At 35.5% G+C, this 17,105-nt stretch overlaps 1 protein-coding gene across 1 annotated transcript; it reads left to right on the top strand.

Annotated features, from left to right (window-relative positions):
• Positions 1-7,194: 7,194 nt before the first annotated feature.
• On the top strand, positions 7,195-10,979 carry PRPL35 (Ribosomal protein L35). Its single transcript, XM_088967601.1, has 3 exons — positions 7,195-7,820; positions 7,941-8,057; positions 10,744-10,979. The coding sequence occupies exons 1-3, from the start codon at positions 7,572-7,574 to the stop codon at positions 10,819-10,821; spliced, it is 444 nt and encodes a 147-aa protein (XP_088823727.1). The 5' UTR covers positions 7,195-7,571; the 3' UTR covers positions 10,822-10,979.
• The last annotated feature ends 6,126 nt before the right edge of the window (positions 10,980-17,105 follow it).

Below are 17,105 nucleotides of genomic sequence, written 5' to 3'. Positions count from 1 at the left end.
TCATAATCGAATCCAAAAAGAATATTGTATTTCACATTCATGCCAATATATATCCCTGTTAAAAAAGTAGGAACCCCTATGATAAATAGCATTTGACTAGCTACCACATTTATAATTCCAGTTGTCTGGTCAGAAGTTTTTCAGATATCAAATCTTTTCGATGTCATAATCGAATCCCAAAAAAATATTGTATTCCACATTCATGCCAATATATATTCCTGTTAAAAAAGTAGGAACCCCTATTCCTCTTGAAGCTGACAAACAAATTGATTTGGATGAGTCCGACTAGGGAGAATGTTTGAAGATAAAAGTAAGGATAAATGTGAACAAGCCTATAGAGAAATGTGTAAAAGACTAGACAAAACGGAGAGGAGGTTTCATATCCTTTCCAATATGAACACTTAACCTATTTTCTACTTCAGTTGTGGAAGGCTAGGTCACTGTGAAGTGAACTACAGGTTCATTATAAGGCAGGACCCTATTAAAGAGCTATCAAGGAGAATGGCTGTTTAGTCTATGACACATGAGAGTAGACTAGTGGAAGATGGTTGACTAGCTAAGAGATGTTGATGCCCCTGCAGAATTAAAGCCCTTGAATGCTGCGACCAGAAAAGATAAGATAGTTGTAGAGAAGAGGGGAAGACCAAACTCCGTCTGGTAACAACTCTGAGTCAAGCAGTTATTCTAAGAAGATAAACCAGAATGCCATGGAGGAAGTTAAAAAAGTAGATGATGAAGGGCACCACAAGCTGACTCCTTTCTCATTCTATAGCACCTTTCTAATGTCGATTTATCAAAGAAGTGAGTTAAAATTGCAACATGTGAAGCCAAATGGCCAAAATATTTTTCTTACCAGTTGGTGTCTTTCGACCAGGGTAGAGGTTCCACGGTGCTCTTGACACAAAGGATAAAAGGCAGAAGATGGGAGGCCCAAGAATTGCCCATTTTAGCAACCGAGGGTTGGCTCCTTGGTGTGTTAACTGGTTTTTTACAGTATTGACACGGAATTGGATCTGCAACCAGTGGTGCATGGCACGAAAAAAAAAACAAAGCACTTGCCAAACTTTAGTAGTGTTAATAATCTAAAGGTATATGGCTTTCTAAAGTTGACCCTCCAGAAAAGGAAAACCTCGAATGTTATAATCGATGTCATTGAAGAGAACAGTCAGGAAGTCACTTAGAAATAGGTTTTGCACTGCAAAGCAAGTAGAAGGTTGTGGAGATTGCTGAAGTGGGTTTAGACCTTGCCACCATGGAAAGTTGGAAGCAGGAAGAAAAATGAGACTGACCCATATTGGCAAGGACAAGAAAAGAAATGTAATAAATCGATTGGAGATTGGTGAATACTCAAACTAGGAGGTGAGTGAACCCACATTAACTCAAGCATTGAAAAAACAAAAATAGGATGATTTTGAAATTTATCAAGAAATAATGGAAAACTTCAATAATGACATAGATATAAAAGATGATAATAAGGCAAGGACACTGAATCCAAGCATAGCTCAAGTACTTTGTTTAGATTTTCCTCCTACAAATTTGGTCTTTTTTAATTCAATTCATGAATTGCATGCAAAAGTCCCAAAGCGTAGTAAACCCAAGTTGCAATAAAAAATCCCAAAGTGTAGTTCTAGGAATTGTTTGGTCGGTTCAGCTCTGAACTCCATTGCTGAAGTAATAAACCTTGGTTTTGCTTTTAGAAACTATAATGTCTCTTGTTGTTCTGATTGAATTAGCTAGACAGTCTTGTCCATGCAAAAACCCTTTCAAACATGGAATAAACTACTCATAAAAGATTACGAAAGGTGTGGGAATGCCTGTAAGGTGTCTGATACTCGTTCATAAAGGCACAAATTTTGGGTCTTCAGTTACTTTGTCATTCAAACTAGACTAAGGCCCCGTTTGGTTCACGGGAATAGGGGTCTAGAATCAGAATTGGAATCGGATATTTCGATTCCAACTGTTTGGTTGGGTGGAATTGGAATCTCATTCCCATTTTTGTTGAAATGGCATTCCCCCATTTGAGGGGATGTCCATTCCCTGCTCCTCCCTTGGGAATGAAATCTCATTCCTACTGATTTTAATTCCCATTCTCATTCCTATCTGAACCAAAGTGATTATGGGAATGGACCATTCTGATTCCGATTCTAGAGGATTTCAATTCCGATTCCAACTATAAACCAAATGAACCTTAAGTCTAATCTAGATAAAGTTTGTAATTTGGTTTGATTTTCAAAGGGGGATTCGTTATTGTCATAGGTTGAAAGTGAAAGCTTTTAATTGTTGTAAGGGTAAACTTGTTGATAGTTTTCTAAGGAAGAATTCTCTGTTTCAGTTGAACTAGGGTGGCAGTGGATTTGAGTTGAGGCCTCTTCATAAAAATGATTTTCTGTAGCTTTGTTTAAAAAGAAAGTTCTTTGGTAAGGGGAGTATTATAAAGTTTTCTATTGAAAACCATGGTACTTCTCTAAAGAAGTGGTTTTTGGTGACTTTCTTGGAACAATCACTAGTGTACCCACGAAGATAATCAATTAGAATTATCGGGATTTGGGGACTATACTCCCTAACAGTTCATGCATCTCAAGAGGTCATCCATAAGTAAAAACCTAATATAGTCTTCCTTATTGAAACAAAAAAAAAAAAAAAAAAAAAAAAAAAAACTCTTATGGATCCTTTAGGTTGGGCAGGTGGCATGACTCTGAGTATGTTATCATACTAAAATTAACGATCATCAGAATGGCAAATGGGCTTGTTATTTTACGTATGGGGAGTCAAAAAGGAAAAAAAAATGAAGAAATTTACAGATGATTAGGGTATTTTAGCTGTTGACTATGTAACATTGGGGATTTCAAATTAAATTTTTTGAAAGAAAAAAGGAGGAAGAGCTCCTAGAAATTAAGAGCTAAAACAGGACATAAGTTACGGTCTCAATTTAGTAAGGGAGATACTTGGTGTACCAAAAGAGAAGAAAGTGAGAGTATTCAATAAGTGTTGGACAAAGCTTTATGTAATCTTGGGTGGATGTGGATTTTTAGTAAGCCTATGTTTTCCACATTGTGTCAGGTGGCTTTTGACCATTCCTATAGCACTTTAAACTCATCCTCTTGGTAAAAGGTGTAGGAAATCCTTTTAGATTTGATAAAATGTGAATGGAACATGAAGATTGCCATGGGATGATTGGAAGTTCTTGGCAAGAGGTAGCTAGAGGTAACTCTCAAGGTCAGTTTTGTAGGAAAAGTAGGAATCTTAGATTTGAGTTGAACAAATGGAATAGAGAGGTGTTTGGTAAAGTTCAAACAAGAATAAAAGAATCTAAAGAAAGATGAATGCAAATGTGAACTCTGGTTAAAAGGGGATCAAAGGAATCAAAATAATATAGATGAATTAGAAAAGTAGTTAGTCGAATGGCTTAAAGGGGGAATGAAATACATTGGGCCCAAAAGTCGAACGGTTGAGGTGGGGAGATAAAAATACAAAATACTTCTATAAGTAGAAGACCCAGAGAGCAAGGAATGGGATCATAAAATTGAAAAACAATGATAGAAATTGGATTGAGGACCCAAACGATATTAAGAAGGCAATTGTTGATTATTTTCAGTTAATTTTCAAATTACCCTACCAAAGTAACACTGACGAGGAAATAGATTATATATCAAGGGTGATAATAGACGAGGATAACAATGATCTTGATGAGAAGGTTACTAATGAAGAGGTTGAGCTTGCTCTGAGGCAAATGAACCCTCACAAGGCCAGATGGTTCTTTTTCCAAAGATTCTAGGGATTGTTGGAGAATATGTTAGAAATATAGTGAAAAGTTTCTTGTACGAAAACCACTTGAAAAGTGATCTTAATTTCATCTGCATCATCTTAATTCCCAAGGTCAAATATCCAAAAGAAATTAGACAATTCAAGTCCATTAATTTCTACAATACCACCTATAAAATTAGGAGAAATTTCTTAAAGTACCCTTATGATTTAGTAAATTGACTTATTCACCCCTAATGTTTAAAAATTGACTTAAAACATTCCCAAATTTTCTAACAATTGACTAAATCCTGATGGAAAAGACTATTTTACCTATTATTTTTCTTTAAAATTTCAAAATGAAACCTTTCAATAAATCTATTGCATTAGCACCCGACCACTAAAACTCCAACTCAATCTGAAATCCCAATTGGATCAACTATTCCTCTTGAATGGGCCAATGAAACCTCTCTATAGCGGGCACTTTGAAACTGGAATCCATGGGAACAATCCCTAGGTCGAAGCCCAACGGTCGTGCATGGAGGCCTAATGATGTCTTCTGTCCATAGAGCCTGCCTAATCTCTCAAAGCAGCATAGTTTTCCAACGAATGCGAAACGACATTGTGGTCATGAAACCATTAATTGGGCCTGCCACAGTTTTAATTTACGGCCTTCTTCGTGCCCTATCTGCTACGAAGATCTTGATCTCACAGACTCTAGTTTTCTACCATGCCCACGTGGATTTCGTCTCCCTTTGTTTTTCGATAAGAGGATTCTCGAGGTCCTATCATCACTGGTCATGAATTTGTTCATTATATGGAGAGGAAGAAGGGGCGACATCTAAAACTTGACATAGCGAAGGCGTATGATAAAATGGAGTGGAAATGTTTAGGATTTGACCAACAATGGATGAGGATGTGTATCTCAACTACAAGTTTGGAAGTTCTGGTGACGGGGATGATACATTAATTAAGGTTTGCACCAACAAGGGGTCTCCGGCAATGTGTTTTCTTTAATGATAGACCAAGCAATAGCGAATGGTAATCTGCATGGGTTTAGAATAAGGTGAGGGTGTCTGGTGGTGTCTCATTTTTGTTTGCAGATGATTTGTTGATACTTGGGCATACTTCTCTTGTAGAGGTGAATGAGGTGATAAGGATACTGAGTGAGTTTGGGAGCTGCTCAAGCAAAGAAGTAAATTATGGGAAGTCAAGTATATTTTTCAGTAAAAACTGGCTACATAGACAAGGAAAAACATTCTCCCATAGCTTAGGTATGGTGAGATTAGGAAGAAGGAAAGGTATTTGGGATTTGGGGATGCCTTTATTCATTGGAAGAAGGAAGACGTAGGTTTCTAAAGATGGGCAAAATAGTTCTGATTAATAAGATGGGCATGTCTAAGCGGTTGGCGGGCAAACACACTCTCACGGATGGGCAAAATAGTTCTGATTAATAGTGTGTTGTCAGTCATTCCCTCCTATACAACGTCAGTTCACTCTTTGCCTGTTCAAACTTGTGACCAAATTGAAAATATTCTTCTTGACTGGGAAATCTCGGTTGGGGAAGGATTTAAAGGCTTGTAAGCCTCAAGATGAAGGAGGTTTGGGTATAAGGAGAATTAAAACAACCAATAATGCTTTTTTCACCAAAATTGGTCGGCGTATATTGACTGAAAAGGAATATCATCATTTTGGAGAAAGCTAACTAATACAGAAATATATCAAACATTCTAATTTCTTATCAGCATTAGTTACTAGCACTTGCTCTCCTTTATGAAAGGTTTTTTGCAAAGTTAGAGGGATTTTGAGAAGTGGATGATTCAAGAGAGTGGATATTGGGAGAAGTATCAAAATATGGGATGATCCATGGGTTCCAGATATTGATGGTTTTGTGTTGCAAATCCACCTTTGTTTCTACATATAATGTTTATTTTGTTGCAGATCTAATATTGGCTACTAGACAAGCACAAGGAGCAACAGGCCATTAGGAGAATTGGTTTACTTGTTGAAGTGTTTGAAAGAGGATGGCTGGAAATGGGTGCACTCCAATCTAACTGTCAAATCTGTTTATAAAAAGCCACTGATGGATGGAGCAGGGCAACATAATGTAGTTCGGTGGAGAAAATTCTGGAACTTCTATGCCCGAATTAAGCTATTTGTTTGGAAGTTAATACATGGTTTGTATTCACAAAAAGTAGATGGTGGGGGGAGCATGTTGATAGGAAGTGTGTGTTGTGCGGGGAGGAGGATGAATTTGCGGAGCATTTATTTTGGTGGTGTAACTTTTCCAAGGTAGTTTTGGTTTGGAAGTATGGGGTGGAGGCCATAAGGACTTCAAGAAGATATAGTGGCAAAATGGCTTCAACAAATCATTCAACAGTTAAATATTCATGATGATTCATCTCTTTTTGTGCTGTAGATGCAAAGTACTGTGGGTGCTTTGGTTAACAAGGAATGAAATATTATTGACTGGAGGGAGTCCTTCACCTAATGCTGTGATTGAGAAGGTTCGAAGGATTGGAAGGGAACTAAAAGGCTTGCAAGTTAATTTAGGTGATATTTGGCATCGATGCTGTTTTTTGAGAAAATGGTATCACGTAGGCATCACATCAAAGAAAGCAGTGCTTCAGAAAATGTCTTCTTATTTAGTACCGTATTTTCAAAAAAAGAAAAAGCTATTCCAGACCACATCTTGGAAATCAGAAAAGTGTGATTTGAAGCAACACCAAATTAAATGTTTCTTGAGGAAACGGCACGTTGCTGCCAGTAATGCAATTATGTGACATCATCTTAGACATTGGATAATATATATCAATGCTGAAAGCTATTTCACAACACTAGTATCAAATAAGACCAATGTTGTTTACTTAAAAAACAGCTTATGTGACAGCACTAGTTCCAAACAAAAAATAAGTACCATTTTATTACATCTCCACATGCCCAGCATCATTTTTACAAGAACAATGGTGCACTATTCCCACCCCCAATGCCAAACACCTATTTACAAGATGAAAATACGGTATCACAGGTCAGATATCTGGTGAATGGATTCTCACCCCACCTAAATGTATTTATCATCTTTTAATGAAATAATTTTCCTTTTACAGCAAAACAACAAAGGGTTCAACATATAGAAAAAATATGATATCCGAAAAACACCTAACCAATCAACTGGAATCATAGATTGGGTAGCTAACCAGGTGTCATTTATCCAAATCCGTGGGTTTTGAATCTTTCATACCATATTTTTTCTATTATCATAAATTTTCCAAAAAAAAAAAAGATATGTCACGGTCTGACATGTTCGATCAGATGGTCGAACCGATGAATCAGTGACTCGCGACCAGAGGCAAAACACTTCAGCTCCGGTTCGGTTATTAAAACACCGTCGTATTCCTGAGATTCTTTTCCATAGTCCAGATACATTATTTCAAGACGGAATAACCAATCCGTATCAGCAATAGTTTGGAGATCATCGAGAATCTTGGCCGCACGTCAGACGTCCAGACTCCAGACCAACTTTAGAAGAGCCAGAAAGCATGAAATGATGAAATAGTTAAGAAATCTTGATAATCCAGTTTCGACCATTTCTGAGCATAGGATTAGGATTTCCAAGATGGGACCCGTTGAATGGTGATTTAAAGTTTTTTTTTTTTACATCCCTCTCCGTGCATCGTGTATAGAACTGTAGTCCATGATTCGTCATAGACATCCTCCGCTGGGAACATTGAAGAAAGCTTGGTGATCCCATCCTCGTCCCTTTTATCCACACAGTAGCTTTATGTTACGAAGGGAGAAAATGAACGGATAGAATTCTTAGGGAAGAGAATATGGCCTCTGCAACAATGATGTCCATCTGTTTGAGGTTCTCCCTATCGTTCCCTTCGCTTCGGAGCTCCAATGGCGTTAGTCTTGCTTCCTTCAACAAGGCAACTTCCTTGAAGCTTAGTTCGTCGCAAAACGTTTCTGGGTTTCTTTCAGTTCTTCCAAGCAGGCTCTGCACAATAACCTCTCGGCCTCAAAACCCTCAATCTCTGACTGTCTTCGCTGCAAAAGGTTACAAAATGAAAACCCACAAGGTATTTCTCCCAAATTTTTGTTTTTCTTTCCTCTAATCTCTGCTAACTACCTTTAGTGATTTGGGTGTTAATGAAGGCCTGTCTTTTTTGAAGATTTTCTGTTGATTTTTTGGTTCTTAGGCTTCAGCAAAACGATTCCGAGTGACGGGTACTGGAAAGATAGTGAGGAGGAGAGCCGGAAAACAGCATTTACTTGCTAAGAAGAACAGCAAGAGGAAACTAAGACTGTCGAAAATGGTGAGTTCTCTTGAATTATCTGGGTTCCAAGAAAAGTATTATTGAGTTCCTTTTGTAATAATCCCCCTGTTTCCTAGTTAGTAATATTGCCTGATGCAATTTTAGAGGTACAGTTTTCTAAGTGTTATATTTGCAGTTAGAAAGCAGGTGTAGGTCTCGAAGCATCCATTGAGGAGAATAAGAGATGGGCAGAGCTTTGCAAAGAGGAAAAGAAAATCCTACTAGGAAGGAAAAGAGCTATCAATTCTAGGAATCCTTTAATTATATTCAGGGAGAAGCTTATTTCTAATCTCATTAAGTTAATACGCCAGCCTCCATGGGCCTGAGCTAGCTATCCTAGCCCACCAACTTTGCCAATTCACCCCTCACAATTAATAGATGCTAAAATCCTTACTGACTACTGAGGTTTCCACAGAAAGGTTTAACTATAATCAGTTTAAGAACATGTTATCCGGATGTAGGATGGTAGCAGCAGTTCACTTTTAATAATGGTCGGATAGGATTTTTTTTTTTTTGTAATTTTTTGAGGTTGTGGTGGTTTAAGAAGATGATGTTAATGGTATCGTTATATCTTACCTTTTGATTCAGTGTCTTCTAGTTTCTTTGTTATATTTTTACTGTTCTCTTCCAATGCTAGTAAAACTTGATCAATGCCTTGTTTCTTGTCCCTAGAAAGGGAGATTTTGATGTTTTGAAATTATAAACTCCAATTAGAGCCCTGGGGAAATTCTTGTTCTCCCATGTTCTTTCTGAGAAAGATTTAGTCTTTTTTTTTAATGTTTTGTCAACAAGACTTGGCTTGTGATATGTTACCCGAACATACCATGGACACATGACCCATGCATGTGCCCAACTGCCCATGCAGCATAGCTAATTAGATTTTGGTCCTTCATATATGGTAACATTGTGCACATGTAAAAAATATATGCACAGGTGCATCTGACATGTTGGCTATCTTTGAGGAATACTTAGAATGTCAATCTAATACCACTTATTCGAATTATTCAACCTAGAGAGCAACAGCTCAACATGTAATGATCTCTACCCAGATTGTGTAGTTTATGTTTTGATTGTCAAATAATAATAAAAAAAAATTGTATGATGAATTACTGACTAAACTCATAATTTGAGTAGAGATCATTACATGTTGAACTGTAATGAGGAAATCCCGAAATGGGAGAAAATAAAAAGCAGAAATTCATGTTGAACATGATTTTGTGTTAAAAAATAAGCTCAGTTCCAAGAAATTCTGTGTTGTACTATGTTGATGCTATTGCCTTATTGGTCTACATGTTTTGGAATACCTTTACATTTTTTTCTTCTAATAATCTTCTATTACTTGCATATTTCCTTTGAGATATGCTACCACTAAGATCAGATAAAAAGCTTACAACCTTTGTTCATTTTTGGTATTCTATTACATGAAAAGGAAAGTAGCCTGTTCATCTTTTTTCAATTTAATTTGTCACCACCAAATTCACATCAGAAGCTAAACATTTTTTTTTTCTTTTCCTGGAACTTTATTTCATGTAAAGGGTGCAACCTAATAGCATCTTCTTCTTAGTTATCTGTAATATAGTCTTTTCAATATAATCAGATTGGTTAAAATCTCTCTTTCATAACGTCCTCTTAGTATATGTTTCTCTTGTCAGGACCAATTTCCCCTTGTTATGAATGCTTTTCTGATATCTAATTCTTAACTCATTTTAGCATCCATTTTGTAGTAAAAGTAAAATTACAATGACAAAACATTGGATCTATTAGATTTTTTCTATTTCTAATTTTTATTTTTTACTACCCTTGTTTTCTTGTAACCTCTTCACTGTTGCACGCACCATGTCATTGCTAATTTCGCCTTTCTCATTCAACCTATCAGAATGAACCTTCACTCTCAGTGGCATATCATATGGGACATCAGTCATCAAAGGGTAATCTTTTCCAATTGAGAGTCAAAAGGTTAATTGGCTTTAGAAAATCTATGAAGGAGTGATAAAGGAAGATGGATTAGGAGATTGAAAGGTTTGGTGGGAGGCCTAGAGAAAATGGTGTATTAGAAGGTCGATTTGAAAATTGAAATGACCAGCAGAAATTTGGGTCTGAGACTGAGTTTTGCAATGGGTAAGAAGTCCTCACCTAGATTACATGGGGATAGAAAGAATCAAACTGAAAATCTGACTCAGGCCCAATGAACTCTTTCTTCCAATGAATACAAAAAACAAAGTCAACCTTTATGGTCCCAAGCATAATAATCCCACCAAAATCTTACTCCCTTGTGTCACAAGATGGGTCCACTAGTGTCAGTCTTACTAGTCAACCTTTATTTTTTTTATGAGATACTAGTCAACCTTTATGGTCTTGCATGCTTTGCATAGTGGTTCTTTATTTTTATATTCATTTTTTTAGCTGGGCTTTTCTAGTGCATGCTTGAGGTTTCTACTCTCTACTAGCATGGGGATCTTTATGTAAGTAAATTTCCTGGATGTTGTATCAAGAACTGCAATTGTATGGACCATGGACAGAAATATACTTGCATATCTAATTTCACTGTAAGACAAGTTTCAATGTCTGAATAATATGTGAATTTCAATATTTCCATTCAAGATCTGCCAGTGCCATGCTATCTTCTTTGTTAGGGCAAGTTCATAACCTATTTTTCTTACATGTATGTGATTTATATTATCCACAGCACCCAGTTAGCCGGAGTGACTATGACAATGTTATTGGTGCATTGCCGTATCTAAAAGTGAATCGACAAGCAAACTGAGCTAATTGTTCTCTTTTGGGATAAGTTTGGTGGAAGGATTCTTCTATATCCTTTTTTATTTTATGTTTCATCTATCAGCATCAACATTCAAGAATGCAATTACTCTCTCTCTGTCTATTGCAAAATGCAAGTTTTCGTGCTTTCCTATTTTGGATAAATGGTTGTATGTTTTTTCCCTAATCTATATCCGCCTTTAGGTTTTCTCTTAAATCTATGTTTTGTTTTGCCGCATTAGGGGCCAGGAAATTTTCAATCTAAATATTTCAGCTTCCCCTTTATGGCCAAAATGAAGATTGGTGTGCGTAAAGACTGAAAAGGCCGAAAATTGGGAAGCTTAAAATGAAGCTTTTGGTCTTTCTACATTGAAAATAGCATTCCCAGTTAGGAATGGCAACGGGGCGGGGCCCATCCCCGTCCCCACAAAAATCCCCATCCCCATCCCAGCTAATGGGGACAAGGTTATATCTCCATTGCCATCCCCATGGGGATCTTCTTCCCCTTAAATTTTTATAATGTTAATAATTTTATTTTTATTTTTATTTTTTATTCTATTTAAAAAATAAAAATAAAATAATTAAAATTTACAATCTATTAAAAAAGATTCAAACATATTCAATCATATTTTTAAAACATTAATATATAGACGTGTTTGTATATATATAACATATACATACATATATACATATATATTAGTGGGGATCCCAAGGGCAGGGATCAGGGTCCCCGCAGAGCGGGGAGTGTTCTCCCCGTCCCACTAACAAGGATGAAAATTTCCTCATCCCTGTCCCCGCGGGGGGAGGGGGGGAATCATCCCATCCCTGCCCCATTTGTGGCGGATCCCTACGAGGATCGGGGAAATGGGGAAAATTGCCATCACTATTCCTAGTTGTTTTAACAGCCTGGTAGATCATGATGCAAACCAAACAGTCTTGGTCTTTAAAGACAGAACCCCAAAAGCTCAGTGCGTCTTCTTGTCTATTGGTCTGTTGGAAGATCTACTTAGAAAGATTTGTTAAACGGCTCCTAAGTTTTCCCATCCTTTTACGTTGAAACAACACAACTTAGGGAATGTTCTAGAGCATGAATGCCTTTTGTTTTAATTTGTTTTTGGAATCGCCACATCAACAAAAAAAAAAACATTTTCTTGAACTCTGCTTTTGTTTTCAAAATGAAAAACAAGTTGTCTTTGTTTTTAAAAATAATACATATTTTTTAAACCAAAAAAATATTGGTTTTTAAAATGAAAACAAACTTTTGTGGAAATTATATATTTATAGAACATGATGTTGAATAATAAGATGAAAACATGTTTTTCAAACCAAATTCAAGAACATGTTTTTGGTTTCAGTTTTGAAAACAAAAAACATGCACACAACAAAAAATATGTTTCTTATGTTTTTGTTTTAAGAAACAATATGTTTTCAAACAAGATCATTTTGATTTGTTTTTAGAACGGGCAATAAGAAAATCAATTCACATTGTAGAATGCCCCCTTAAAGTTGCCTCATGATATAATTGGTAAAGAAAGGTTTTTGAAGCCCTTTTGATGCTACCAATCAGATTGGATTTGGTCTAATCCAATATTGGTCCATTTACAAATGGGCTAGACCAAATCCATTCCAACATGAGAAATCCAGAAAAAAAAATAAAAAAACAAAGAACAAAAAACAAAACAACACCTACTACAAAATTAAAATGCAAATGGACCACCAATTTGGTCCAATTAAAATGTAAATGACTGGATTGGGTCCAAATCCAATCTAAAGTGAATAAATATAAGTATTTTTATAAAAGTGTTTTAATAAAAGTACTTTTGTAAAAGTGTTTCACAAAAATGTTTTCTTAAAAGTACTTTTGTATAAGTGCTTTTATAAAAGTAATTTTATAATTGTTTTTGTAAAGGTGCTTTCATAAAAGTAATTTCAAGGCTTTTGTAAAATTATTTCTATAAAAGTGATTTTATAATAGTACTTTCGTGTAAAAGTACTTTCACAAAAGTGTTTTTATAAAAATAATTTCATAAAAGTACTTTCACAAGGGTACTTCTGTGAAAGTATATAAAAATAATTTCATAAAATTACTTTCATAAAAATGCTTTTATAAAAATAATTTCGTAAAAGTGCTTCAGTAAAAGTGATTTTATAAAAATACTTTCGCAAAAGTTCTTTTACAAAAGTGATTTCGTAAAAATACTTTAGAGTACTTTTGAGTGTTTTTATAAAAGTAGTTTCATAAAAATAGTTTTATATTAAACTTGATCAAATCAAACCGCTTTCATTGTGATTCACATATTTAATGACTTTGGAATCAGTTTTGTCCAAATTCAGTCCACTATGTGTACAAACCATTTATATTTAGATTGGCTCGAGTCCATATAATCTTTTGGACCGTTTAACCCATCCAAAAGACATTTGGACTGGATGGGGTCCAACTCGAATCCAGTTCATTGTAGGAATGGCAACAGGGCAGGTTCGAGGCGGGGATAATATTCCTCGTTCCCGATCCCCACCGGGGATAAAATTTGTCCTCCATCCCCAATCCCTAATGGGACCCGAATCCCCAAAATTGTTTAGATAATAGTATTTTTTCAAAAAATAAGTTTATTTAAAATAAATATTTTAAATTATAAATAATGCTTTAAATATGTTTTGGTATATATATATATATATAATTGAGGACCTCAATCCTTATCCCCGACCCCATCAGGTCGGGGTGAGATGTTTTGTGATATACTTTGTATATGCATTTACATGATGGAAAAATTAAGATGTACATAAATGCACATGAACATTCAGGTGTAAATTGGGCCATGTTGGGCCAGCATAACACGGCCTACACGTAGCTTGTGCAAAGTGCAGGCCGAATTGGGTTGTACTTCCTTCCCTTTGGATACTTCAGGGGGTCGGCTTGGCACGGCCCACAGCCCAAGCCCGTGCGGGCCCATGCCGAGCCAGGTCATGTTGCGGAGGTGGGCTGGGCAGGTTGCAGGTCATGTAGTAAGTATGACCCGTGTTAGGTTGGGCTATGGGTCGGGCCTTAGGCCTAGGCCGAACCAAGCCAAACTTTATTTTTTGATTTTTTTTTTTACATTTTGATTTTTGATTTGCTAAAATACTTAACTTTCCTAAATTCAATAATTCCTTTGATCTTTAGGAACAAAGTGGAAAAATAGAAAACCTAACAAAGAAATTAAAAAAAAACTTAAATACTTAACAAAACACAAAATGAACAACAAATTGGAAAATTAGGAATTTTATTTCTTGACTTTGAACAATACGATGGTCAATGGACAATGGATGAATGAAATATAGAAAATGGAATAAAATATAAAAAATATAATACAGTTATAAATTGGAAATAAAAATTGCATTGTTGAAAAATAAGAACTAATATAAATAAATTGAAAATATTTACAATAATTTTAAAAATTGAAAAAAAAAATAAAATGAATGAAATAATGAAATATTAAGCATACAAAAGAATAAGAAATATTGACTTCATCATTTTTCTGCAAGTTCCACCTCCAACGACATCTTCATCTAATCATCTCCTTGATTGTCATCATCTGCTTCAGGTGTAATGTCATGCCTCCTTTGTCTTGTAATCTCTCTTTAGCATCCAACCAATCTTTAAGGTAGATGCACATCTCCAGACTTTCATTCAACTGTGTCGGGCCATGGCACTACCTTAAACTACCGGGCTGGGCCGGCTTAAAATCATGCTAGGCCACAGGCAGCCCAACCCGATTTACACATCTAAACATTCTATGAAAATTTAAATAAAGCTCAAAAATACATCATCATCATTTATATTGGGTCAACTAAAATATTAAAAATAATGCATCAATTACATTAAATCTAAATCTGAGATTGACTCATACTTCAATAGTTTATTAATAAAATAATGATGATTTATTGAAAAATCCACTAAAAATTCTGAAATTAGAAAAAAAAATCATAGACCAAAATTTTGAGATATTTTCCCATTTATTTTACCTGAAATTTCAGAATATTATTAAAAATAATATAACAACAACAATATTCAAACCAAAAAATAACAATAATATAAATATTGATAAAACAATGAAATTTTATAAAAAAGGCTTTTACCCCAAATTTCAGATATCAAAAGAAATTCATCATAGACCAAGTGACCAAAATTAGCTAAAACCTATCATACTTAAATCCTTGTATATTGGTGCGCTCGGGATGCGTCGTCAAACACCCGGGACACCAGTTTAATAATTTATATATTTCCAATCCTCAAAACTAAATAAAGAACGTAGCTTAGTGGTGAGGAAGGGGGTCGAATCCTTAAGGAAGCAAGGTTAAAAATTATTATTTTGTTTCAGACAAATAAGAAAAATAAAACAGATTTGGGATTTGCAGAAAATAAGAAAATAAAATTTATTAAAGCTGAAATTAAATATTCAGAATTGAAAAAGATAAGAAATTAAATAAAACTGGAATTAACAAGAAAATAAATAAAAATATGTTGAAATTCGGATCTAGTAGCGGTAGCTTTTCGAGAAGACAAACTACGAGTCGTCCACATCCGTTCAGCCCTCGAACCCCTCGAGACACCTTAGTCTTGAACTGGGCGAATTTAGATCTGCAAAAGACAAAGAAAAACAAAAATTAAATCAAACTAAAATAAAAAATTATAGAAATTAAATTGCTAGAAAAAACTAAATAACAAAAGGAAAGAAAATAAAACAAAATAAAAATGGTGGATTAGCTCCAGTGGCGGCAGTTGCAGGTTGGACAAACTATTTGCAGGAATCCCTCCTGACAAAAATTGGGCGTCATCCTTTCTATAACCCTTGAACCCCTCAAGAAGTCTTGGCCTTGTGAACTGGGCTAACCAACCCCTTCTCTAGGGCCCTTGGGGTCCTTTTTATAGAGAAGGGTGGACAAAATTGGGATTAGAGAGAAAGAGAGGGGCAGCTAGTGGGTTTATGCAGAAAATGGGCGCCCCTAGGGTTTAGGAATGAAGGGTTAGGATTAAACTAGAGGGATCCTACAGCTAGAGTAAATAGGAGAGAGCGCCTATAAGTATGGAGGGTTGGGATTTAAACTCCTAGGACTGAATGGTGGAGATTTGGGTGCTTAGGACTGAAAGGTGGAGGTTAAAAGGAGTGGGCGGTGCCCTAGGGTGAGTGGCTGAGATAGAGAGTGAAATAGAGGGCTAAGATGTAGTGGCTAAAGACTAAATGGTGGGGATTAGGAGTTAGGTGGCGGCTAGGGTTTGTTAGAGGTGAAAAGAATGATTTGGAAGGCACCCTAGGGTTTGCTAAGAAGAGGGGTGTGTGCTAATACAGTAAGAGGGGCGTCTTTCTGGGTTTAGCAAATAGGAGGCACTCTCCTGTGCACAGTTTTTCATAGAAACACCCCCCTCTCAGCTGGAATTTTCACCAATTTCCCAAAATCTACAAAAAAACTCTATAAATTTCCCAGTTTTTACTCAGAATTTGCACAGGGACCTTTAAAGGTCACAACATTGAATTTAACAAAAAAATTATGAGCCAAATGCTTTATAAACATAAAAAATTATATATATAAAAAAATATTTTTTATTTGAAATTAAAAAAATACGAATTATAAAAACTAGTTGTTATTATTATTATATATAAAAGTAAAATACTATATTAAACATTTTTATTTTTTATTTAGACATATGTATATTATTTTCTATATGTATAATATTTTTATACTAGTATGTATGTATGTATGTATGTATGTATGTATGTATATAAAAGCTTGATTAAGCTCGCGAGCCTCACAAGCTAAACTTTATTAGGCTCAAGCTCATCTCAAAACTCGATTTAGAATGAGCCAAATCTATATTTCCATGAGTCGAGCTCGAATAGCTCATGAAAAGCTTAACTTGTGGTGACCCCTAGGGAGATGTTTCAAATGCACGATTGAAACATGCTATGTGGTCAGTGTGAAGTGCACTTTATAAGGAGCATATCCAAATTCAAGACAACAATGCATATATTTTGGGAAAGAATAAATGCTTGTCCTCGTAAATGGGCCCATGTGTATGATGCTCGGCCAATTGTAATAGGCCACATCAGCTCATAGATGGATTCATAGATCTCTAGACCTAGTTTTTAGAGAAAATCTATGATGCCATAAAGACATGATTTCGAAAAGGTTTGATCAATCATAACCCTGTGAATTTTGATGAAAACCCTTGTGATTGGAAGTTTATCCGGTATCATGTCTTTCCAACACCGAACCTTTGTTTCTGTTAGATAAAAAAGAATTTTATTGTATCTA

This window comes from Nelumbo lutea, chromosome 2, assembly GCF_056320005.1.
Source record: "Nelumbo lutea isolate HS-2025 chromosome 2, American lotus-T2T, whole genome shotgun sequence".
NCBI classification, from domain to species: Eukaryota; Viridiplantae; Streptophyta; class Magnoliopsida; order Proteales; family Nelumbonaceae; genus Nelumbo; species Nelumbo lutea.
This window is presented reverse-complemented; position numbering and strand designations above follow the sequence as displayed.